This window comes from Stigmatopora nigra, chromosome 1 (genome assembly GCF_051989575.1).
Source record: "Stigmatopora nigra isolate UIUO_SnigA chromosome 1, RoL_Snig_1.1, whole genome shotgun sequence".
Classification (NCBI taxonomy): Eukaryota; Metazoa; Chordata; class Actinopteri; order Syngnathiformes; family Syngnathidae; genus Stigmatopora; species Stigmatopora nigra.
The window spans coordinates 13519522-13544359 of record NC_135508.1 but is presented as its reverse complement, the minus strand read 5'-3'; the positions used below and the strand labels follow the sequence as shown (position 1 = coordinate 13544359).

The window sequence follows — 24838 nt, the reverse complement described above, 5'->3', positions numbered from 1 at the left end:
AGGCTGCTGATTATGACACCTATTGTAAAGTAAACTCGGAATCCCTAAAGGCTAAAATGCAAAATTGTAACAGATCCAGATTACAGCGGACCAAAAATGTATTTCTGTCCGGAAGATGACGAAGAGTTCACCGAGAGTTCACGAGCAGGATACAGCAGCTCATCGTGCAGCCATGAGGGACTTGCAAATTATTTGCTACTAATTCACTTTGAGGCGGAAAGTGTGGATCATTGGAGGTTTACAACTTGATGATGATCCAAAATGGGATTTTTTTTAATTTATTTTTTGCTTTGAAGGAGCTGCTGAGTTAAATAAACAAATTGAGTTCTTTCTCCTTTGATTTAACAAATACCCGATAAATATGTATACACATATAGCGTCTTTTATTAGTAACATTTTATTTCCATGTTCTCCCAAAGCTACAACATTGAACATTTATTCATCGTTTATCTTCACAAGGGTTACAGGGGTGATGGAACTGAGCTGCAGGAGGCGGGGTATACCCCAGACTGTTTACGCCTACCAACAATGAACATATAAAAAAGACAAACGTAGCAATATTTACATTTAAAGGTACTATCATTGCATGAGTCATTATCCAGTCAGTCCAGAATGCACCCCACCACTTTCTGGGTGGGATAAAGTAAAGTATAACACGAATGAAGACTATGTAATCAGGTGTCCCTTGTGTAAGATGACTTTTCCAAAACTTATTACAGCAGAATAAATATGCCTGCAACATACATTTTGTATGAAAACAAGTGCAAAAAGTTTGCAGGGAGGAAGAAAAAGGCGTGCTGGAGAGGGGAGTGCATGAATGGAGGTGAGGCGGTGACCATGGTAACAAAGGCAAAACAAGCCTAACAATGTCCCTAATGAAGAAAAAGAAGAAGGGACTTCTTACCCGCAGCCCGTCGGGGAGCCTGCTGCTTCCTGCGCGGCATGGTGCCGGTGACGGTGCCGGTGCCGGTGACGCCGGTGACGCCGGTGCCTCCGCCGGTGTTGGTTCCGCCTCCGCCGGGTGTCTTTTCACGCGCGTGCCCAGGTGCAACCACGATGCGGGCTTGCGCTCGCGCACGTGCATAGAGAGCGCACACGCGCGCGGAGTGCGTGCTTTCTCTTTTTTTTTCTTCGTTGTTGTGTTTTGGGTTTGTTTGGATATTTCTTTCCGGATGTCGCTCGTGGCTCTTAAGCAGAATCCAGTTCGCGATGAGACGCGATATACACTAGAGTCAAAGAAAAAAAATCTAGCAATAAAAAATCAAGTAGAATTTTAAAAAAAGAGAAATCAAATCGGGGTTTCTTCCGTCTTCTAAGCGGGACGGGGTGATCTCCTCTTCTTGTCCATCTGATCGATGTCCCCCGCGTGTGTGCGAGTCCGGTTCTCCCTCCGTGGACTCTTTTGAGAAGATGGCATGGAGATGGACGGGGAATACAATTTTTCTTGTTTTTTATATATATAGTATATGGTTTTTTTTCGCGGACTGTCGGGTGCCGGGGGGACGCGCAGAGAAGAGAAGCGATGTCAACGCGGAGACATCCACGCGAGAAACTGAACATTGAAAACTCCTCCCTCCAATCCCAGCCGCCTACCCTCCCTCTCTCCGTCCCTCTGTCTTTCTCTCCCTCTCTCAATCTCTCTCACTCTCTCTCCCTTCTCTCCCTCCTTCTACCGGGCTGGACCTGACGACGACGATGATGGTAAGGAGACATTTGTGGGAATAGATAAGCATCAGTTTATTAAAGGAACAGAGACTCCTATATTGTAGTTGCTAGTGTCAAATAGTTTGCAGCCTTTTTCTGGGCACATTTTTATAGTTAAAATATGTACCTGTCATACTGTGCTGAATCTAATCCCTGATTTAAAACTTTTTGTCTCAGCCCCTTCTTGCTTTTTTTGCATATTGAAGCTCTACTTAAAACTTCATGAAGCTGAAAAACAGTTTTAACAAATCTTAAGGTTTTGATCACATCTGTATTCGAGTGGCCTTTTTTCTTTTTTATCTATAGCCTGGTGGGCAAGTGGTTAGCCCACTGGCCTTGCATTTCTGGGGTCGGGGGTTCAATCCCAGGTTGGTCCTCACTCTGGGACAAAGAATTTTGAAAAATATTGTCATATTAATCAACTTTATAAAAGAGGATAAATAAATGGCTGCACATTTACATGAAGAAAGATTAAGCTATCCAATAATAGTAATAAAAATAAATAAATAAACTTCTTGGAAAATGTCCAGTGGACAGTAAGACAAAACTGGAGCATTTTTTTCCATCTGAAATAAAATCAATGGAGTCTTGTTTCTGTATGTACCTAGTACAAATTGGCAGTTTAAATATCTTGTCCAGGAATATTTGAGAAGTGTCTGTCTTTCCTCAAAAGCCGTTCATGACTTCATCCAACTTGAAGCCAAGGTGATGGATGACTTGATACCAGAGAGACAACACCCCTCAGAGATCCAGGCTCAGCCCACGTTACAAATGGCTTCCTGATAATATTCCATCAGCCTATTTTGTGTCTGTCACTCACTCACTCACACTGAAGCCGATACCAGAGACCTCCCCTGAACTCCACCTGAACTCGAGCGATCAATCAATCCTCAGATCAGGTCTGAGTTGTACCTGTCTGACAGTTGGAAGCACCTTATGTTTATGCAACCGCCACCCTCACCCCAACACAGACATGCACCTTATCACTTGGAGCATTTACTGCTGGTGCCCACATCTCAAGAACTTCTTTGAGATCCAGTGTTTGGAGCAATGCAGATGTCGACGGCAGATTGATGTCTTTCTTGGAAGTACGTGGTCACAACAGATAACTACAGTCCTACAAAAATTCAACCAAATTGTTGGGGTTGTATTCTTTTGGGATTTAATTTGTGTCTTAGCACTTTCCCTTCAGTGATGAAGTTCTGAAACGTAGTCCCTACTTTTGTTGTCTTTGTGGCAGCCCGCAAATGATCCACCATTGCTTTTTTTATATTTGGGTCACAGAGGGCAGCCTCTAGAGCAGTGGTCTCAAACCAGTTCCACATAGGGCCGCAGTGGGTCCTGGTTTTTGTTCCAACCAATCCAGTGCCGACATTTTAACCAATCAGGTGTCTTTAAAATAAGTAGCACCTGACTCTAATTAACTGATTGCACTTGAAAATGGTCTCCTTGGTGAGTTGGAAGGAAAATCTGCACCCACTGCGGCCCTTTGAGAACCGGTTTGAGATCACTGCGCCCCTTTGAGAACCGGTTTGAGACCACTGCGCCATGCATAGTTGTCATGGTGAGAAAATCCCTTCCCTTCATTGTATCATTTTCTTAGATAAGTGCTGTATCACAAGGGTAGCACCTCAAAACACTTTGATTTCAGCAAAAATGTGTAAATTGCACTACAATTCTTGATCTTTGGCATATGTTACTTGTTCAGATCCATTGAAATAGTTTTATTTTTTTAAAAAGTAGTATTGCATGACAAAAACTTTGGCAATCCTCTGATTTCAGCAAAACTGTAAACTGAGAATACTTGATCTTTCAAATTAAATATTTTCATTATGTAAACAAATAAGGTAGTGTTAACATTTACCTGATGAGTACAGTAGTATCAATTTTATGTAGGCATAAAAATGAAGTGGTCAAAGGCATCTTAATCTGGATAGTTTTAAAAAGAGTTAAAAAAAGTACTTCAATCAGAATTCTGTGCTATTATTTGAAGATGGCATCAAGGCAAACCACAGGCTGTTTATTTAACTGATGTATTTAAATTGAGTTTGATTCTGTTCAAAGAGGAACTCTGGTCAAAACGTCTGCTTGACTTTCACTCATGTGCTTTTCCGAGAACGAAAAACTGATCCTACAAATTCAAAAGCATATAACAAAACATGGCACCTGATTGACAAGCACTTGAAAATGAAACAATGCCAGCCTTACATCAGCCACTACATGGGATTATGTAAACAACACTCATGACACCTCTCTGCTTGTAGTTTCTTTTCTGCAAGGCATTTAAAGAGCAAAGGGGTCAGAGTTGAGCACATTTTTACAAAAAGGGCACATCACATTTGCGCGCTGGCGAAGAGGTGGATCGAATTGACGTGAGTGTCGCTGCTGTTTGTGGTTGAAAGCAGTAAAAGCAGCTTTGTGCTCCACGCGGTGGTATGTCCTCAGGGCTGAATGGAACAGATGACTGAGATCATTACAGTTATTTTATCCTCAATACAACTCACAACCTGATCATATTCTTTCTCTGTACATTACATTAAGAAATGATGGTGCTTATTTTTACCGTATATTCTTTATATTTTATGCCGATAATTAGTGTTTTTTTTCCATACGATGTTGCAGATATTACCCATGTAACTTTAGTTGTGCCCATTTTTCTTTCAAACACAGTTGGCGCATCGTTAGACAGCATTTTTTTCTCCAAGTATGCATGTAAAACAGGCGACATTAATTTGAGACCCGAATATGTCCATGGGGAAGTTTCAATGGCTGTTTGTCCATTGGTTGGCAAACTCTACCTCTTGTCCAAAGCCAGCTGTGTTGGCGTCAACAGAGAATAGAAGACATAATGGAGATTAGATTTAAAATGACCCCCTGTTAACCCCAACTAAATTCCCAGCAGATCGGAGCGCATACATTGCTCAATACACATACACACACGCTTCTAAATGCAAAAGACAGTCTTGGATAGACATCTGATGATGAAGTCTTCCTGACATTGATCAAATGAGGTAAATTTGTCGATTATCAGTTTCTAGAGTGTACTTCGCTTTAATAGTTACACTGTACAATGACAGATTTTGGCACAAAACAGGTAAAAATGTTAAAGTTGGGTCAGAATGTCCCAGTTGTAACCCTGTAGTGTATCTTATTTGCTTTTAATTGAACTAAGGTGTCACCAATTGTAAAGAGGTAATGTTGGCTATTGACTGAAGGCAATAATAATAAAATAAAATACAATAAAAAAACACGCCAGCGATCGCACTCGCACTGCTGCTTGACCTATTTCCTCTCGTGTAATGTATCGTTAAAGCAGCCTTGTGAAAACGCTTAATTATTCATGCTTGATTTCAGAATGAAGAGCTTTGAGAACATGGCTCCACGGGAGGATCGACACACGCAATGCACAGAGATGAACACACACACACACACACACACACACACACACATCCGTACACACACCCAGTTTTGTGCAGAGCGCATTAAAGTACAAGTGAAGATAAATGCTCTGTCAGCGCCTTTAATGATTTATTTCAAACATTCCACTGGATCCAATAAGGTTGCAAATCCATGACAGGTAATTGTTTTTACAGAAGCAAAATTGCAAGGCCTTTTGTTTGCTTTTATTGAACATTGAACTGAGCAAAGAACATTTTCACCAACAATGTAGAAGTATCCACTGTCGTATTTGAAGACAAAAAAAACATTTTTCCTGATGCTTGTTGACAACTTTCTGTATGACAGGAAACGCTGTTGTCAAGTATCCCAAAAACGAGGTCCAAATTCCAGAGAGGAATAAATCGCTGCCGACCAATCGCTGAACCACACAATCTTAACAATCTCAGCAGAGTTTTCATCCTCTGTCGGTGTTTTCCTGACTTTCCTTACACTAATCTAGACAGATTTCTGTTAGGGTTAGTTGGGGTTGGTTTGTTTGCTTTTTGGCTCTTGTGTCCCTCCGGGCTTCCCTTCCTCTCGTAAACAGCTGCGTGTATTTTGTAATCAACCCTTGTCTGTCTATTTAAACTCTGTGTGTTGGTTAGTCCTTGGTCGGATCGTCGGTTTAGTTTTGTTTCATGTTCCATTTTCCTCGTATCACCATGTCTTCCTTTTCAGGTTTGATTTTGTGATTTGATTTCTGAGTCCTTGTTATTTTCTGAAGATTTCTGCCCTTAAGGTAATAGAGCACTCCTTCCACAAGTCCTTGACTGCTTCTCTTGAATTTGGGTCCTACATACATAACAGATTGGAAACCCATTCCAAACCCAATACAACGTTGTTGCCCGACCCAGGGCCGAACCCAGGCAATCATGGTGCGTAGGGATTCAAATGCGAGGAATGTGGCGAGCGTCCGGATGCTGTTATGACAGCAGCCTGTCAGTTGTCGCTCCGTATTGCATTCCGTGTGTCCGGACAGTGCGCCCATGTTGGGTTTGTCAGCGTCTGTTCCGACCTGATCTGTCTGCTTGGAGCACAAGGCCGGATCATCAGCCGGATACTGATGGACGTTTCCAGCGCTTCTTCCCGGTGTCCATCACTCGGCTCGGGACGTTCACTTGACGCGTCTTCCTTTGAGTTCCTGAAATCTGTTGACAGCTGCAGAGGGTGGTCTGCACTTGTGTCAGCCTCCATTACGCCAGACGGGGCTGGATCTTGACGGGAGGGATGCAGGTTGCCTGCTGTGCATAAATGCTCAATTGCGGTCGATCGATCTCTTGCTAATAGGTTTTGAAAATTGAAAACAATGCGAGGAGAAGGACGAGTAAAATAGTCGCCATGGGATTTTTCTTTTTTTTTTTTTTTTAAGGTTCTTATTTTCAAATCCTGCCCCAGAGGGTAAAGTGAAGCTGGGGCTTTGGGCCATGGCTTATTTATTTATTTGCTGTCAGGCTAGTTTAGATTCACTTGAAAAGCTTTTATGTTTGTTGCTTTGCAGCCTACTTCATCTCATGTTTGTTCTCTTAATTTGTTGCTAGCCTGTGAAGAGAAAGACGCACTATTTAATTAGCGCTCCCTCTGTTCTGCCCAAACTGTTTTATGTAGCATGTGTGTGTTTTTTGTTTGTTTGTTTTTTTCCAATGGCGATTGAGGGCCCTACATTGCACCCTCCCCTTCCTCCTGAAGAGGACAAGTTCAGCTTTTAATAAACACGTAATAAGAAAGAAAACAGCTGGTAGAGGCTTCGCAGATGGCATCGTTCTCGGCATCTCCGAGGAAGGGACCTCACGCGTGCAGATGGCTCATTATTCCAACATTTGGTGATGCATATTGCACAAAATTTTATTCCAATGCTTAACAACCAGGATAAGCCGTACAGGTGTTATGATGGTGTCTTCAAAGAGTTCAGACCTCTTCAATTTTCTTCACATTTGGGATGTGGCTTCCTTATGCTGGCTGGGAAAAGATATTCTTCTAGAACCTTACACCATCTCCAAACAGGATGTTTCTGAGCAGCTATTAAGGTGAAATTGACCATTTGAGAATTTCAAATGTCTTGCTTTTTACTTCCCTTTCCTTTGTTTATCTTAAATTGCAGTCCCGGAGGAGCCTTTAAATAACATTTCCTATTTTTCCCTGTGATTATTATTACTATTATTTTCATTATTATTCAATTCATCCACTTTCGACTTAAGTTTAAGTAATCTGATTGACCCCAAAATAAAATGTGTATATATTTGTCACAAATGTATTCAAACACCACAGGACCCCTGCTAACTTCTAAAGCTTGATGATATGCACACGTGAAGGTCTTATTTATATTTATGTAGAAAAAATAGCACTGTGAAGACTTGAAAAAAAGGAAAAAAGAAGGAATGGAACAAGGGAAAAGGGTTCATTCCCACGAGAGAAACGTGCTCTTTGTTGAGTCTTTTTTAGGTTGACTATTTTAAATTACAGATGCGCTCTAATTGGCTACGGTCAAATGAAACCCACCTAATGAGGCATCGCAGTCATTTGCTTCTTTCCTTTCAAGTTGTTTCCCTTTGGATCTGAGAGCAAAGAATCTGCTCTTCTGCTCGCTACTCTACTCCAAGACTGCTTGAGTCTTCTTTGTCAAACATTTATTTTGCCACTAATAAACTTGAATAGGTTGTTGTTTTTGTGCAATGAGAAGTTTGGGCAGAAATGTCGCCATTGCCATAGAATTGCTCCACCTATGCACAATTGATAACAGGTAAAAACCACGATTCAAAGACTACGTTATCCACCCAGACATTCAACTTCCCATGGTTAAGATTCAAGGCTGAAAACTAACAGTGGATGCCCATGATCTTTGTACACTGAGAGGGCCATGTACCTCATAAAAATGTAAAAGGAATCGCAGAATGAGCTCATCGCTAGTTTTAGACACCATTTTTGGTGATTCCGATCCACCGTCTTATCAGCGTTTGGCGGCTGAAATACTGAAATTTAGCTTTTCTAAGCAAGATCCAGAAGAAGATCTAAAAGTTTTCTCTGGGCCACAGCTCATTTTAGATGGACTATGTATGTCAAAGTGGAAAACTGTTCTGTAGTCAGACCAATCGTGATTCAAATTCCTGGAAAATTGGAATGAAGAATAAAGAGGATCAGGACAAGGCTAGTTGGTATCAGTGCTCAGTTCAGAAGCCTTCATCTGTGATGGTATTGGGGTTGCCTGAGTGTGTGTGGCATGAGCAGCATCTGGAGAGGTGTTATTAACGTAAAAAGGTATGTTCGGTTTTGAAAATGACGTGTGTGCCCATCTAAACATTCTCTCTTACAAAGAAGACCTTGCTTTGATCATTCAGTTTGCTTTTATTTGCAATTAGTGGATTCCAATTTGGGGGTTTTCAGTCTGTCCATATCAGGATCTTTAGCTCGAGATGTGAATGTGTGACCCGGTTTAAGTTCAGCTTTTTGATTTGAATGCAATCACTTTTGTAAATCAAACTCCTGTGCAAAAGATTGAATTTCATATTGTTGCAATATTTTAACGTGGTTATATCTTAGAGTTTTGAACACAGGTAGCTAACCACCATTTGAAGAAAAAAACTGGTTTTAAAAAAGTTTTTGTAATATAGTGTATGCTTAATGGATGTCAAAGAAAATCTTGAGTAATAATTTGAAACATTTGTAACACTTCAGCCTAACTGTAGTGGTTCTTGTCTCTATGGGAGTCGTCTGGACTGGTAACCAGTTGAGGGTGTGGTCCGCCTTTAGCCCGGAGTCAGCTTAGCTCAGCTCCAGCACCCCACAACCCTGACAATGTAAGCGTTGTTAAAAATGAAAGAATCGATAAAACGGTGTAATATTGGTTTTTACCTTGCAGAATTTTTCCAGATAACTTTGGGTGCTGCCATTTTATTTCAAATAATGATTGCAATTTTAGTGACAGTGCACATTTCCCTTTAACGTGATGATTAAGTGTGCGGCTAATTTCAAGTGTGAGAGAGACGTGGTGCGTGCATGTCCCAAATCAACCAAAGGATTTTTCTTCAGCCCTCGTTCCATTTGACACTAGCTGTATGGCCGGGCTGTCCTGTCCAATTTAGAGCAGCAGCCAATGTGACCTTTATTCAGGCGATGACTGTAATGGACTTGAGCACGTGTCAGTCTCCCCGCTCGTGTCATATGCTTTGTCGTACATGTTTTACTCTCACTGGGGAGCCACGTCATGTCTTTTCCGCTGCCGTCGATTTGACTTGAAATTCCACTTAAGACAGGTGATAAGATTCAAAAACTGTGTTTTATTGCTCCCGGGATGCTTGACAGGGGTCCTTTTTAATAAACTATGTCACATACCAATGAGCTTAGCTAGACACATGTCGGTTTTTGAGGGACTTTGGTCCGACCAAAAACTTGTAAGTGGTCGAATTAGGCAATTTATTGGAAAATACTGTTGTTTCATGGGCATTGAAATTCATACATACACAGTTTGTAATATTTGTCCAGTAAATATGGAATATAATGTCAATATCTATACAAATAAAAAAACTAACTGAAGTCAGTGAACTTTACACTTTCATGTCTTCAAGATGATATGCTTAGTTGTTGGTTTTTTTTGTTTTTTTAAAACACGAATGGTTCATGTTTACAGTCTTATAAACAATGTTTGTGTAAAAAAAGGAGCTTCCCTTTAATTGCTGAAATGATAGGATAAAGTGCGTTAAAAGAATAATTGAAAAGTTTAGTGACAATGCTCCCCAATATGCAGTTGTTAGTAATACAGAGATTTGTTCATTTAAAGTCCATAATATCATCAAAAGGTTCAGCCTCAAGATTTTTTCTAATTAACATTTACCTTTCCCTGAAGAAGAGTGAGTTTTTGTTTCTTATTTACTTATCTTTCTATCCCTACACACCTAAACCACCACTCATTTTCATTTGTCCAAAGCACATTACATAGCAATCTGCCAGGCAGCTCGGCTTGGATTCCACCAATGTCATGTAAAATATTATAATGGTCTTTGTCTAGTCTTGATGAACCTGCAAAGGCAAATTTGTTCAAACTTTTGTAATCACAAATGAAAAATGGAGTTTGGCAAGGTGAAAAAGTGTTCTGTGGTCAGATGAATCATTATTTGAAGTTCTTTATGGAAAACAGGGACACAATGTCACCTAGACTATAGAGGATGATTGGATAGATGGATAGATGATGGACGGATGGATCAGTATAATGTCAGGATGCAATTCATGGTACAGCTAGGTTAACATGTGTGCTTTTCACAGCCCATAAACTGCAAAAGAAGGCAAAGTTAGTGATGTAAATGACTTGAAAGCTTAGGTGGGCCGCACAAAATAACTGTCACATGTTTTTGGCTCTAATACCGCGCACCCCCATGCTGCTCTTATTGCTCATCAGCTAACTTGTCAGGTCCGCTATGTCCTTTTGATGGCATCACTGACAATTAGCAAGACGCCGCCACACAAAACCATCTGGACAGGCACGTCGCTCGCTGCTGAGCGAGACAGTTTTGCGGCACGACAAAAATAAATCTCAAGGTCACTGGCTGTCACTTTGCCAACGGCGCAGGTTCCTTCATAGGTGGATTTATTGGGATTGGAATTTATTTTGAGAAGGTTTACTCGCTAATGACCGAGACTCTTAAAGACGGGTAAACTGTGATGATGAATTAAATCAGGAGAGTCTGTGACTTTGTGTCACATTTCACAATCAGCTATTATTCACTTATGCCTCGGGTAGCATTTAGCTAATACGCAATTTCAGTAGAGATCAAGTGAAATGAGACAAATCGTAAAAAAAAGTGGTTAAAGAAGACTTGCATGTTGCATTTCCCTTAGTGATTGGTTCAAGGGTACAGGTGGTGTTCATGCTGACTACCAGCATGCCCCGCCCTCTTTCCATAGTGCATGTTTTCTTTCCACCATAGATTTCATATACTGATGCAGCTAGAAAGCTGAAGGCCGAGTCGGTAGAATAATTAACTGCTGGCCATCAGGGGTCGGGAGGCCTGAATTGAGTTATTTCCTCCAATAAAATGCTTGTATTCGCTGAGATTTAGAAATAGTTTTGTTTGTAACAAACCAAATAATTGTGGCTATAATTCAGGCTGGATAGAAATACCTTCATAATTATTTTGAATTATGTTGTTAATTTACTCCATCTATCGTTAAAACAAAAATAAAAAAAGTGCTTGAGGCTTCATTGGGAACTGAGCAATGTATAGCTATTTCAATGGAAATGAAGACACGACCCCCCCTGGTTAGTAGGTGTTGGGAGACAGCCAATGGGAGCACAGTGAGGTGTTGAGAGGTAGCCAATGAGAATCAATCATGCCAATTTAAAAAGAAAATACAGGAAGTGTGTATACATTTGAGAGGAAGTTTGTTTTTTGAGATTTTGAAACCTTACTCACAGAGTTAATAAATAGTCCCTGCACTATGACAATGACAATGCTTTAATGAAGTGGTGTCAAACTCATTTCAGAAAGGGCCGAGTAGGTGCAGGTTTTGCTTCCAACCCATAAAGACGACACGTTTTCACCAATCTGTTCTCTTACAGCTGTATTCAGTTGATTGCATCAGGTGCTGCTTCTTCCAGCAGACCTCCTCATTGGTCTAACCGTCTGCGCTGTTTCAGTAGGGAGGAAAACCTGCACTCTCTTGGCCCAGTATGACACCTGTGTGTTTAATGGGTGTGCAATTACACTTTATTGTAGTATGGGAACAACATGCACAGGTTTGGGTGGCAGCGATCCAGTATTTGAGTGGTAAGTACATCCGCCTCACAGTTCTGAAATCAGGGGTTTATGTGTGGAGTTTGCATGTATTCCCTACGCTTGTGTGGCTTTACTCAGGTTTCTTCCCATATGCCACAACATTCTTGATAAGGCTGAGTCAACACTCCAAATTGTCTGAGTGTGTATCTTCATCCCCTACAATTGGCTGGCAGCCAGTGGAGTGTGTACCCTTCCTATTGCCCATAATGCGATGGGATTGGCTCCTGCAATTGACTCTTGTAAGGATAAGCAGTACAGTAGATGAATGAATGAAAATTTGGTTTTCCATGTAAAAAGTCCCACGAAATGTATATATATATATTTAATTGTATTTAGTAAGGTGCTATTTTTCTCAAATGGGAAAAAATGACTGTGTTTTTAATGGCTAAGAAACTAATATGGTACTTTCAATAGAGAAAATTGGTTTGTGCAAATTAGTAAACTAAAAATGACGAGCTCATTTTAAATATCTAGTCCCTCTCCTAACTGACCTTACACTGACTTTTTGACCTCCCCGTCCCCTCCCTTGTCCGTGTATGAGGATCTGGACTCTGGAAAGTTATGCTGTGTGCTGGCGCAGAACGTCCTGCAGTCCCTGATGGTCAAATTGGTGCTAGAAGTTCAACACGTGAGAAACATCTGTCACTCTGACAAATAATAAAAACACAGGGCCTCAAGGGGGGAATGAGAAGTGCAAGCTCCATATTTTATTTCTTTCTGGGGAGAGCGAGTGTGTAATTTACATGTAATGCAATGCATGCTCACATTGACAATTGACATTTTAAGGGCATTACCCTTGACAAGGCGACCTGGACAAAATGAAAGAAAAGGCAAAGTGATTTATCAAGACACTTGGCAAAATATATTTCAATTTAGATTGTTCCTGTAGGTGCATTTCTAGAGGGATCAAGTGTGGATTTATGCCGGGAGTCTTAAGCTTTAATTGGGTTTATTTGATTTTGATATTTAAATAAATATTAAGACTAAAGACTCCATAGAAAAATAAATCTATAGGAATTTTCCATCTGAATTAGTCTGAATTTATAGTTATCACACTTTGTCTTCATCGTTTTAATGATCTGTATAAAATTTGCATCAAAATATTTGTTCGGTAATGTTACATGCAGACTATATATCATCTGTAAAGGTCAATGTATGAACTGAATTTATAATACAATCTAGTTCTAGACGTGTATCTCACATTTATTGGCATTCTAACCTCTGAGCATTGACGGCCATTTTGATTTACAGTGGTTGCATTGTTTGTGTTGATATCCTTGTCATTGATCAGCAATATAGAAAATGTGTTACATTCCAATACTATTGGCAGATGTCTTACTCATATCTCATTTCCATCCACATTAAATCCAGGCACTTTTCTAATGATGCTTTCCCAATTGCAATCTTTTAATCCGAAATGTAGTTTGTTTGAAACGTTAGCGTTGTTTGGATGGTAAAGTTTCCGATTACGATAATTAATTTCCAGCTCCTTTGGATCGGAATCATTTGCCATTTCAAATAAAGCAGTAGCAAAGATAAAGTTCAGAAAGACAATTTACCAAAGTCAGTCACAAATTTGGACGGTAAAATGGTGCCGGGATTGGTTTGGCTTACACTACGTTGACAAATGTCTTAACCGTGCCATATGGGAGGGATAAAATTTGAATTGGGCGTGGTAGGTGTATTGTAATCCACCTCGAGATGTACGAAGAATAAATCAGTTTGCATAGGGGCCTCATGACCTGGTAGCAGCAAGCTAGGGTCACGATTCCCGAGAGTCCCACTGGCTTCGAAGACAATGAATGCCATTCCGCATCCCTTTTCTTCTTCTAGTTCTGCCAGGTCCAAGCGGCTTAATTGAGAATTTGAACAAACAAATTAATCATCGCAGCCCATAAAGATGACAGGATTCATGCAATAGCATTCTTCATTCTCTCCAGCCCCCACAGCGTTTTTGTGCTGAATCCGCTAGTTTAGCCCCCTTATGAAAATTACAAATACTTGTCAAGGTTAACGAGTTAATATTCTCATTCAATATATTTATTTTATGGGCAAAATAATGCGTCTCCCTTCAGTGCTTCCCAACATCCCAGGCGTGTTAATCAAACTGACAAGGACAGTGTCCTTTTGATAATTCCCTGAATCATGCGGAATAAAAAAAACGAACTTTATTCATCAGCCTCCTCTGATTAATTGTTATGAAGTGTTGCTCATCCATTTCCTCCATATTTCCGTAGTTTTCACGGATGCCTAACAATCTCCCAGATGACTAGAAGCCGTTTGAGCTCAGAGGCAAATAAATAGGCGAGCAACAACACAACGCTCGTTTGGTCCTTTTGTTTACCGCAATGCATTTTCATTCAGTAACTCTTTAGTTTGCACTTTTTCAAGTGTTCTGTAAATGTCAATGTTGACAGTGACTAAAGTTCCTTCATGTTTGCACCTTCCACCATCCGAGAGTGAAAATGACATTTCAGCAAATATTTTTATCATACTTTATTCAATCGTGACGGGAAATGATTTAAGCGTCCTCTCAAAAGGCCGAACATTGCCAATTATTTTATAGTTCTGGACATGAAAATGCGTGCCGAAAAATTCCAACGCATCGCAAAACGGCAAGTGAATTTGCCTATCCTGGCATGCCAAGGCATTTTTTGCAAAAAAAAAAATCATCTTGAGTAAAGCTATTTCTAAAATTGGGTGGTAAAACACAATAGAATATTTTTAACAGAATCAAACAGAACTCAAATGATTAGATTGGATAAATAATTATGTTTAATGTGTAAAAACTAGATACATGTTGGGTTTTAAATGATTTGAGTTTAACAAAAAAAACCAAAAAAGAGGAAAAAACTGAAGGATTTTTTAAATCCCTTTTTTTAAATGTACATATTTTCTTCTTTTTCCAATGAGCTCATGACAAGCTCTGTGAATACTATATATAGTATATATTGTATTGAATTGAATTGAATTAAATGTTTTTATTTTCATTATACAAGTATAATGAGATTTAAAGCTTTCACCATGAAGTGAAAAAATAACAACAACAAACAGACAAATAAATAATCCATAAATACATATGTAATTAATACTAAATAAATAACTAGTAGTAAACCTAGTAATATACCTTTGCTGGCATTCATGAGTGAAATGTAAACGACAAGGGCCTCACAAATTAGTGTTGAGCTTGGACACCTCCAGTCAAAAGTTTTGAGACACATTCTCATCCTACTGAATAGTGAAGTGTCTCAAAACACAACAACCATGAGCAGGGACCCACCAGCAGCGTAGACTTTGGGGGAGAAGGAGGGAGAGCTTGTGTGCAGATATCAAAACACTTTGGGGGGAGTTGATGACAGAGAAGGTGACTTTTATTGTTTAAATATTGATAAATGATGAAAAAAAACTTGGGCTCTAGCAGAAAGGGCACTTTCCTCATCCGTGGCAAACAGCAGTTGCTTGAGCACCACTAGGGGTCCATCTGTGCTCGTGCCTGCTGCTATGGATATTAGATATTGCCTGTTATAGATGAGTATACATGTAAATTAAAGAAAACTTGTCACATTGCACCCAAATGACAATTCTTGATGAATAGTCATGACAACATTTGAAAAAAGTGAAGGATTTAGGGCATCAAAGCTGCCTTGGATCAATGAAAACAACTGAAAACGAAGGGAAAAATGGACTCTGTCCTACAAATATCATCACTCCTTTTAATTGAATAATTAGAATCTTTGAGATTCATTCCTCGATTTTTTTTCTCTTTTTGCTGGTGTAATTAATAGCCGAGGTGTTTTATCCATCAGGATGAATAATTTAGAGTGAATGTTAATAGGTGTCCCCAACTAGTCTGAAGGACGGCAGAAAAGATAATATTTCATTGTTTTTTTTTTTATATTGGTCCTTCATTTTGTCGTCATTGAAAATACAGATGAAATCAAGATCATTTGTCATGTAGCAGCAAAAGAAGAATCAAAATAAACTGACGTTGGTAGTAACCTTAAAAGTGTTTCTAACTTTACGCCATTCCAGCAGCCACAGTTTGATCTCGCCTATAAATTTTCAACAGATCCGCCCTACTTCAAAAACATGTGTGTCATGAGATCAACTGAAGGTGCTGTCATTGTGACCAAGATATGTATATGGAAGAAGTGTGTGTGTGTGTGTGTGTGTTAGTTGCCTTCTTGAGACGAGCCAAGTCCACTCAGCCTGAAGATAAAAGCCTGTGTTGTGTATTTATTTACTGAATACATCAACTCTGAAGGCAGAAAGTTATTTTCTTTCAGGAAGCTGAACAAGAATAACAATAACAATCTATTGTTGACCCGCCCAATGCCTTTTGGATCAAAGGTTGAATGTTTGTAATGTACGAGAACAGTTCTGGGTTTTTTTTCCATTTGACCTTTACAGATTAGTACTTTGAATTACTTGAATGATGGAGAATATGCACGAAAAAATTCCTGAAGTGGAATGATGGTGGCATCTGAGGTCAGGGGGCATCTTAACATGTTTTCTTCACAATTGACAGTGTTGTAGCAATAGTGGTTGGACTAAAAATAGAATGTAATCATTGTGTTATCTTTTCTGCTATTGATACTCACAAGGCTACAACTCAGAAAATCCAAATTTTATTATTAAAGACTATTATCAAAAGCTATCCAACCTATTTTATTCTCTTTTGTGCAAAGTAACTTCCAAAAGAGTGATTGTATTGAGTCAAAAATAAATAGACGAACCCATACACAGTGCAATGAAGTATTAAGCTTTTACTTTGTGTTGCATCCTTTTTTTGCACTGTATAATATGGGAAATTAGTTTATTTTTTAAATATATTGTCACCAAGGGGATCTATAAAACATTTGAGACGATGTATAGAAAATGAAAAACATACAAAACTGTTTTTTCCCTTCATTTTCTATTCTATCATTTTTACAAGTTGTCTTGATGCTTCATTTGCTTAATATATGTATTTATTTCTTATAAAACAAAAGTTATTGGAATGAACTTTAAAATAAAGATTCCAAGTGAAAGCATCAAAGCAGTGTGTGTGTCCCAAATGACTGAAGGCTTACATCAGAAAGAAGTCATCTCAGTCAGATGCAATCAAGTCGGACCGTCATGCACATTGGTCCCGATGCGTCGCCCACAGCAGTCGTCTTAGCGCATCAATTAGCAATGCTGACAATGCCCTTTTAAGGCCGCCATCCAATATTTGGTGAGGACTAGCGTCTCAGAAGGTTCCCTAAAAGTAAATCCAATTGTTGCAGTATTCATTGTAAGGCCCTCCCCCTGCTCGGCAGCCGTCTTTTTCATTTTTCACAAAAGGATTGACAAATACAGGAACCATTTTTGTACGGTCCCGTCAGATGATCTATGGCATCAGCCAGAACAAAAGGTGCTCTTTCAATGACAAGTGCCAAGTACATCATTCAGTCCTTCTCTTCAAGTAATAATTCCGAGTGAGGCTATTCAGGGTTTGCCCCGTGGCGAGAGAACTCGTTCTCCCAAAATAGCCCCAGCTCATCTTTCACGAGCGCTCAGGTCTTATCACGGGCACTGAGGTTAATTTGAATTTCTGTCTCTTCAATATGCCTGGCAATCATCGTGACCACTTAATATTGCATCCGCTCGGTGTTGGCGTCCTCTCACCGGTCCCCTCAGGCTCCGAGGCACGCCTGAAGAACATGTCAAGACATCTCCCTCTCGGTTTTGGACTTATGCTCATCTTAAAGTGGAACTAACGTCATTTTTTTTTCAATATTTGGCACTGTTTCATGTATAAGATGGTCGTAAGCCTGGACCACACCTTTGCTCAACTTTTTTTTAGCGACTTTCTGTTGCTTTTCCCAGTTTCTCAATGGCGTGTTCCCTCGCCATTTTGCAGTTTGACTTTTGCATCCTTGCTGCATTGCGGATTTACTCTGTAAATAGGTAATTACGGTAAAATAAGTACTAGCTTGCATAACATTTACTGTGATGGCCCACAAAAAAATTTACAGCCTGAGACAGTACCCCTATGATATGATAGATAGTGTAATGTACAGTGTACAGTATGTCAAACACATTTGATAAAACATGGAAATACTAGCCTACAAAACATTTCCCGGTAGGCCCACAAAAATGTAGAGTATTTAATCACTTAATACGGGTGGTGGTGGAACGGATTAATGCGGAAATCGAGGGAACACTGTATAACTTTTGTGTGTGTCCCCGCTGAACATCTGCAATACGATGATGACATCCAGTGAGTGATTTTCTTTTTTATATGAAAATAAGGAGTTTTAAAGAATTTTGGAAGCACAAACTCCTTGCAAAAGCTGGCTTCCCAAACGAAATATACCATCACAACGTCTGCCTATTTATTTTGATATTCTATGTTTAATTGTCCTATTCCTCGTGTTCACATGTTCATGTGATCAATACTTCAGTCACGTAAAACCAATTCAGTACAATTCAGAATCCTATTGACATTTTTCTATTGAACATATACTATGTATGACTGCCAATATATGCAGTTGTGTTCATAATTTGATATACCATGGCAGACAGGTGAAATATTGGATTTTTTTTCTGAGTTATGACTTGAACAGAATATAAGTGCCAGGCAATCAGTTCAGAGAGTACAATACCTTGGCTGGAATTTTTCCCCAATGTCACATGGAATAATCTTCAGCACACTCAGGAGCCAGACTAGTATAAGCACAACTATTTCGGTTTAAATTGGTTTCTTCTAAGCAAAAACAAGGTTTGTACCTACTACAGAAATTAAAAATAATTTTCTTCCTAACTATGTTACAAATACAATCAAAATATGATTTTCATCCTTCCTCTAAAAATAATTATTAATTAACTCACAAAAAAAACGCCTTGACAACTTCTTCACTTTAGTAAAAAAAAAAGAGCAAGGAAAAGGTTTCTCCTTGATGGCAATCAGATAAAAGACATTGCAGGCATTTTTTCCCGTGACATATTTGTTCTTGAACAACAAATCAGTATAGTTGAAATTATTTGGCACCTGCACAGGGCAGGCTGGTGAGATGAAGCGACAATTGTCTTCATTAAGCACATTAATATTCATAGTAAGAAGAAAACTGACACCGGCGAGGACTCACTCACCTATTTTTAAAAATATATATATTTCTTTGCACAATTAAAGTCCAGCAATGACTTAATTAATGCAATACTTCTGTCAGACACTTTCAAAAAGTGCAGTTAGGGGCCGAGTCCACCTGTCAGCCGCAAAGAAAGACCATTTGGAATCAGAGTACTGAATGAAGTGGCATCTTAGACACGTACCAAGATGTTTTTCTTTGAGATCGGATAGTTTTAAATCAAAGAAAAGATCAGAATCTAGTTCTAGGTTTTTTTTTTCTCGAGCGTATTAATATCAGCCTATTTTAATTAACCAATATTGTCACTGATCTGTGGGCACGGCCAAGTGATTAAATCAAAAAGACAGACTTCTCTAGCCACTTAAACGATGAACAGGTAAATGAAATATTCTCATGAGGACATATAGTCTTATTTGAGTTATATTAAAATGATTGGTACATATTTCCGATCAATTTTCAACAATATTTGAAATTTCAGACACTGTAATTCAAAGGTTGTCATATGCTTACAGCTCTTAACAGGGGTGGGAAAACAGGTCCTCAAGGGCCGCTGTTGGTGCAGGTTTTTGTTGCAACCAATCCAACAAAGGCACTTTAACCAATGAGATTTATGAAGAAATCAAGAAGCACCTGACTGCATTCCACTGATTGCACTTCTAAGACACCAGATTGGTGGAATGGCTTTCTCTTGTAAGTTAAAACAAAAAGCCACACCCACTGCGGTCTTTTCTGGAATAGTTTCCTCACCCCTGACTTAAGACATGACCAACATTGGTCAATTGGAGCTCTCCTTGTTACTCAATATCTTACATTTCAGGCATTAGAACTAGTGGTGCAAATTGTTTGCTTGTTAATTATCATTTTCTTGGGAGCTCTGTCATTGCTGTGATTCTAAGAGAGGACACTGCTTGGAAACGTCAACGTCGAAGATGGCTTCAGAAATAAAATGTCAACCTAGCAAGGTAATCATGCCGTTATTGGAGACGGGCTTACTAATTGGAATTACACTCCAACAGACAGCTCATTAAAAACTCCACGAGGTGCACAATTACTTTAAAGGGCAGACGTTGGTTAATATGACGAAGCCAAGCCTTTGTTTGTCACGTTCACAGTGAACACACCTGATACTTAAGCTGCTTACGGTCACTCTACAGTGATCATTCCCAAGTCTACTAACACTGATTTCCACACCTCATCATCATCATATGTACTGTAATCGCTTTTTCACACAGAATTTAAATTGGAGCTGTCTTACTAGACCTTGCAATGTCCAACTTTTTTTACTTGGGAAACAATGGAGCTTTAAGCCAAATTTGGCATGGTTAAACTACCTTTAGGCAATGTTATAATTCACCCTTTCTAACTTTCCGTCACTTGAGACATAGGACCGAAATTTTAAAGAGAACAAATCTTAAATAGATAAACTCAACAGAATTTGTAACATTGCTTTTAAATTCTAGCCAACACGGTTTACTCTGCAGTTAACAGAATTTTTTATATTGTACTGCCTTGGGATTGAGTGGCAAGCAATCTGGGGTGATTTTTTTTGCTTTTGCTCAGCTGGAAAATAGAGTGAAGGTACCTGTGACCCTAAAAAGGGTTGACTATACATTATAACACATAAATATATACAGTATTTCTGCATGTCTGTTCTTTATGCAGCCTCTTGGTTGATGACTGAATTCAAATCATCATTACCAAGATGCAATGTGTACATACATCCTTGACAGCCAAGTCTAAATGATTGGTCACAATCAGCGTCCAATCCATTTGAACTATGAGTGGTGATGAATACAATGGGATAGCCTCTCATTTTTTATGAGGTTTAAAAAAAACAATATACATATATTTCTTTATAGCTGTCAACTATTGTTACACACACAATGAAAAATAACTATGGATAAAGTAAGCAATGTCATATAAGTAAAGCACTCAGGAATCTCATGTTACTATTGCAAAAACAAGCAAAATGAAGAAGAAGAAATCCAATGTATCTGCCCCAACCCCCCTACACATAAAAAAATGACAGTGTTTTAGTATGCTTAGCTTGTTATGGACAATCCGATGCTCACCAAGCGGGAAAACGACTTCACCCAAAAATAACTGGATGTCCTCCTGCTTTCCAAGCACACTTCATTAGCTCCGCCTTGCTCAAGTCCGACTCTTTGTGCCATTTTCACTGCATTCAAATCTCCTTAATGCCATCTCGTGTGTAAAGACTGGCCATAAATCCCATATCAGCTCTTAATGACCACTGCAGGCCGGCTGCTAATATGTCATTGTTCTCAGGCGATCACCCAGCGGGGAATAGACCATGCCAGTCTTTGTAATTGCACACCCAGAAAGATTTATATTGCCATTATGCACCCCCATAAGAAATAATTCAAAGATATCATTGGGGGGGGAAAACTGCCTGCACATTGCTGATGCCCAAATCTCCACTGAGCACCTCATCCGCTCTCCTGGCCACAGTTAGCGTAGCTTTACTGTCGCCTAGTAAAGATGTCCCCCACCTTCATATTCCATAAGTCTATTTATTAGCACTGGCACCCCTCTCTCTTCAAAGGCACTTTGGGAGGAGTATGCAAAGAAAATGCATGCTGCCGTAAAACCCGCTCGAGCACTACGGTGTCTAAGTGGTGAGAATACGGGTGTGCATCAATCAGCTGATGCAGCATTCACAGCTAAACAAACTCCCCAGTGTGCACGTGGCTCCCGTGCACCGTGATTGAGGATTGCGGCTTTGTCGCCCGCTTTCCCAGAGTGGAGGCAGGTGTTGGACAATGACGAGGGCGTTGTCACCTTGGCGTCCGCGATGCCCTCTTGGGGGTGACGGGGGTGTCTGCGGGGACGATGAACTGCGACTAAACTGTGAAAGGACAAGTTCTCAACAGCCATAATGAAAAGGATTTTGGGAATGACATCAGATTTGTTGTCTTTGGAAAAAAATGAAAGGTACATGAAAGTAAAAGACACGAGCAAATGTCGAGTTAATGCACCTGAGGCTAGATTTAAAACCCATTTTTTGATATAAGTGGCAAAATGAGGATAAGTGGAATGGAGAAAAAAAAAACAGAGAATCACACCACAATCAAGCGTCTTCCAAATGTGGATTGTAATTTGATAAGAAGGCCCAGATTGAATTCAGTCACTGAATTCTTAAGTATCTGCTAGTGCAAGTGCAGTGTAAACACACCGGACTCTTAAACTGATAACTGATACAGTTAAAAAATGCATTACAAGCATTGTTGCAAAGCAAACTTGCAAGAAAAACAGAGGATTAATTATGAACTAAATATACTAATTTACAGGAGTGTTCATCATGAAATAAGCAAAACTATTTCAGTTTTTGACGAATTGAGTCATGTGTAGAAATGCCATCGTTTAAGTGCAAGCAGAGTCCACCCATGACAACATTACGATTAGGTACTTTATAATTGTTGCTTGTATGTTATGTTGTTGAACCTGAAACCTCTCCATCTGATGTCATCATTTGAAATTCTTGTAATCATAATGGTTTAATTACTGTAGTACCTCGAATTAACGAACATTTGTAGGATTCAGTCCAGCAAACTGTTTTGCGAGATGGATTTTGTAAGATTTTCATTCCACAAAGGCCACAAACAAAACTACTTGAGTACTTGTCACTTTGTTTTAAAGAAATCAAGTGTGATGTCATTCTTTCCTCGCGGCCAATTACTTAGCGGCCAACAAGATCTCGCCTGGCGCATTTTGGCTGCAGTCCGTTCTCCCAATCGACGTTGGCAAGGCCCTCCTTGGACCCTTTCATCAGACACAAAATGACAACACGCTTGTCGTCTTTAAGAAGGTTTGACAGGGACTCAAATATCGCAGCCGGTGTTATCATTTAAGCGAGGTGCGGCATGAACAAATTGAGGATTGTGGCTTGATTCACCAGATGTTTATTCATTATGAGACGCTTGAAAATGAGGTTCGGGAGTTGGATAGCGCAGGATGCTAGCACGCGGGGGGCCCTCAAATTGGAGAGTTGGGAAGTTAACTGTTTTCAGCGGTCATGTTGAAATCTTTAAAGTCCTTTGTCTTCTTTATGACGTAATGTTGGAGGACGGAAAATATCATCTCCAATCAAACTGGTGTGGCATCAATTCATATGGTTTTATGTGAAAATGTTGATCAAATAAGTCTTTTGCTTTTAGTGGGGAGGGAAATTTGCTATGAGTAAACAAACCTGTTTTGAAATGGAACTATGATTTTCAATTATAAACTCATTCATTAATTTTCCGTACGCTTATCCTCAAGGCTCAGGGGTGCTGGAGGATATCCCAACTATGTACAGGCCCTGAATCGGTGGTCAGCCAATCGCAGGGCACAAATAGACGGACAACCAATCATAGCTAGGGGCAATTTAGTGTGTTAAACCAGCCTACCATGCCTGTCTTTGGGATTTGGGAGGAAAATGGAATACCCAGAGAAAACCCACGCACCGTGCAAACTCCATACAGTGAAAACCGACCGCAGATCGAACCTGATTTTCAATTAAATGACATAAAAGTGTGTTTTAGATGAATGGCGTCGTGCTTTCATTTTTTTCCGTGCATGCTAATGCTTCTTTGGGCGTGAGGAATTGGTGGTCTTCACTCTCCAGCGCCAGTGCCCGCCTGATCAAAGCGGCCACCATCCAATTCAATTTTATTGGGTCTGTCTCACAGTATGGCACTTCAGCGCAAAAACATGTTTTGTTCTCTTTAACCTACTCCGCCGGGGATGCAAACCAACAGTGACACTGTTATTTGTGAGCAATGCGCTATGACTCCCCCGTGGTCCAAATGTCAGATTATACTGCGCCGTAGTAGTTATCCTCCCCGAGTGCTCCCCTCTATGCTGCCCGAGCCTGTCGCAGGAAATTCATGGCTTTTACGGCCTACAGTTGGAGAGCGTACAACTGTCACCCAGCTCAGGACGAGAATATAATTGTACATTCATATCACCCCTTCATTGCTCCCTCTCCCTGCCCAAAAAGACCTCTTCCACTCTGTTCACAACTAGCAAGATGTTATACATTTTTGTAAGAGCCTTTTAACTTTTGACTTCCATAATTGTACTTTTTAGTTCACATATTGCTATTACCTGCCTAAAGACTTATTGTTGCAAGATGAGTACTTATATAAAGCCAATATTGTGAGACAGCGATGGTTTCATTCTCTTTCAGGTCAGAATAAATTGAGCAAAACCAAAAAAAAGTTCCTTTTAAGCGTTTGTTGCATGTGGTTTCAAATCATCATTCCAAGTGCTGAATGTGTCACACTCCAAAAGACAGACCGGGAGCTATTTTTCCTGCTAAAGACGAAAAGAATAATTAAAAAAAAAAAAACAGTACATGGCAGCATTGTCTTCTGTGACATTTCAAAGATCTTACCAAGTGATCAGGAAATCAAGAGCTGTTTGTTTCTTTTTATCTGAATTTCACGATGCTATCGTGGGAGATGATTTCATACAAAGAGAAAAGGCAAAATTCCAAGCAAGATCACAGCTTCCTTCTCCTGGGGCTTTTTGGGTAAAGCTGGCGCACATCCCAAGGCAGCAGTTCCCAAGGCATGGTTGGGCCCACATTTTCTGCTCAGGTCTATGAAACAAGATGTATTTTTTTTCTGTTTTGTTTAGTGCGGATTAGCAGGAACAATCGCATAGCCATACATGAAAAACTGTGGCATATGAGCGTCATATTGTTGCATCGCCAAGTAGCTAAATGTCCCTCAAACATTCAGTCTGTAGAACTTACCTCTCTAACATACTATGTTCTTCTAAATTTGCAATGATGAGTCAAGTGTTGACAGTGTT

At 39.7% G+C, this 24838-nt stretch overlaps 1 protein-coding gene across 1 annotated transcript in view; it reads right to left on the bottom strand.

Annotated features, from left to right (window-relative positions):
- tshz2 (teashirt zinc finger homeobox 2) overlaps nt 1-1552 on the bottom strand; it is a 39936-nt gene extending 38384 nt beyond the window's left edge. Inside the window, exon 1 of the mRNA XM_077727934.1 lies at nt 905-1552. Within this exon, the coding sequence (XP_077584060.1) occupies nt 905-944 (40 nt within the window). The 5' untranslated portion in view covers nt 945-1552. The remainder of the gene's footprint in view (nt 1-904) is intronic.
- Nucleotides 1553-24838: the final 23286 nt, after the last annotated feature.